Below are 2,436 nucleotides of genomic sequence, written 5' to 3'. Positions count from 1 at the left end.
CACAGTGGATGTCCCATACAACAAGCAGCGCACGCATCCTCGCAGGTACACGCACCTTATCAGAGAGCTGGCCATTTGGGCATAGCCCGATATTAATTGGACAGGACAGGACAGGACAATCATTGGCCCATCAGTATTCATTGTCATGGCGTAAAACCCTAAAACCCTACCCCCCAGTCACTCGATGTCAAGTACGGCGTTCTTTGCAACTTTCGAGGAACCAGCAATGCATTGTCATTACAGACGAGTCATAGTATGGCCCACAGTACATTACACCAAGAAAAAACCCAACAAGCAAAACCCTAAATACCCAACAAGCAAAACCCTAAGAACTCAACAAGCGCATCCCAGCCGTCGTAGCGACGAAAGCGCATGACCGGGTGACATGCCTGAGCTGAGCACACAGCATATACTGCGCACCCACAACACCACCGTGCACGGCAAGTGCTACATACATCTGGTCACAGCTGTTGCACGAATGTCGTTGGTGGTGACTTGATGATGGTGGCAGAAGGGGCTGCTTAGGCCAGTTTGCTGTGTTTAGGTGGTTGTACTTATACTACTTATGAATTAGGCAAAGAAAGCCTTGGCGCCATACTATACGAATTAGTTAAATACTACAGGTGACATGAATATTACACCTGCCGTGGGAGCGGCGAGGGACTGAAAGCTTTGCAACCAATTTAATTTTTAGGGAGGTTCCATCCTAAAATTTAGAAATTGTGAAATCATGGAAGTTTCTGATTGGCATGTTTTTGGCTTAAGCCTTTTCATTAGATTAGGACCGTGACAGACAGAAAACCTTGATACAAGTGCCAGGGACTCACAGCTACGCTTTCAGTGATAAAAACATATGCACCATATGAACAATAAAAAGCGTAACTATGCACCATATGAACAATAAAAAGCGTAACTATGCACCATATGAATAATAAAAACCGTAACCATGCACCATCTGAAAAAAAAAAGTAATCTATGCACCATACGAATAATAAAAACCGTAACTATGCACATATGGATAATAAAAACTGTAACTATGCTCCATATGAATGATAAAAAATGCATCTATGCACCATATGGATAATAACAACCGTACCTATGCACCATATGGATAATAAAAACCGTAACTATGAACCACATGGATGATAAAAACCGTATCTATGCACCATATGGATGATAAAAACCGTAACTATGCACCAATAACAAACCGTAGCTTTGCAATGTATCCTGTACACATGGATGTTTAATCAATTTCCTGTAGCTGACTTCACAAACACCATTCAATGGTATTGGAGGGTGAGGTACCCTGTCGTACTCACATGCTACATAAGGCTCACAGTTTGGGTGAATGTGAGGAGTGGTGTTTATGCACCGAGGTGGCTGAGAGTGTCCGCACGTGCCATGTGGCCCACCCGCCAGTGCCTTGCAGCAGTTGATCCGTGGGGTGCCCGTGTGGTTTGCGCTGTCTACTTCGTTTATGTTTGATATAATAACATCATTCCCCTTTCTCCGATGTACTTCTGCTCTCGCAGCAGCCAGTTGCACCTCCTTGTCCTTGGCAAGCCATATACCAGAAACTCATCCTAACCCAAACCCCGAATCTAGCCCAAAATATATAAAGTAAGGCCCTCTTATTCTCTTGAGCGGGTAGCACTGCTTGCAGTCTCAGTTGACAATCGGCACAACCTGTACTCGAGAACAGGACAGACCAGCACACCACACAAACGGGTGCCATTGCACACCACTTATGATGCCACGAGACGTCTCGATTGCCGACTGGTTGGCAAAACCATTTAGGAAAACCCTAAACCCTAAAACGTCTCAGCAGCAGCCCATACGACGCACGCAAACGAGACAGGACTAGGCATCAAGAGGCACACCTCGCTTCGGTTAAGGTGTATGTCCTTCGCATGACAACAAGCACTAAATGGGACATTGCACCCAACTCAGGCCGCACCTCGTAGGCTAGGGCAGGACTGGCCATGAACCCTTTTTGCAAGCGACGCGGTATGCACGGCACTAGAAGAACATAGTACCAGACGCCGCGCCTTTGACGTTGTTTGCGGCGCTGAATGCTTCAGCAACCTGAGAGGAAAATCGCAGTAGTGTGAGAAACGATGTCTATGGCAAAGGTATAGGGGGATAAAACCACCCGACAAGCCCCTCGATACAGCTTACACAAGATGTATGCATCTATACAGACACCTATCCATCCATCTTACACAAGATGTATGCATCTATACAGACACCTATCCATCCATCTTACCAAGATGTATGCATCCATACAGACACCTATTCATCCATCTTACACATGATGTATGCATCTATACAGACACCTATTCATCCATCTTACACAAGATGTATGCATCTATACAGACACCTATCCATCCATCTTACCAAGATGTATGCATCTATACAGACACCTATCCATCCATC

At 45.4% G+C, this 2,436-nt stretch overlaps 1 protein-coding gene across 1 annotated transcript in view; it reads right to left on the bottom strand.

The window, feature by feature from the left end:
• Positions 1-1,214: 1,214 nt before the first annotated feature.
• Positions 1,215-2,436, bottom strand: part of SARC_09507 (hypothetical protein) — a gene marked incomplete at its 5' end in the record, with an annotated part of 20,603 nt that continues 19,381 nt past the window's right edge. Inside the window, one exon of the mRNA XM_014296473.1 lies at positions 1,215-2,085. Coding sequence (XP_014151948.1) covers positions 2,020-2,085 — 66 coding nt within the window. The 3' untranslated portion in view covers positions 1,215-2,019. The remainder of the gene's footprint in view (positions 2,086-2,436) is intronic.

The sequence above is a fragment of the Sphaeroforma arctica genome (assembly GCF_001186125.1).
Source record: "Sphaeroforma arctica JP610 unplaced genomic scaffold supercont1.973, whole genome shotgun sequence".
NCBI lineage: Eukaryota > Ichthyosporea > Ichthyophonida > Sphaeroforma > Sphaeroforma arctica.
The sequence above is the reverse complement of the archived record's forward strand: the minus strand, read 5'-3'. Positions and strand labels throughout refer to the sequence as shown.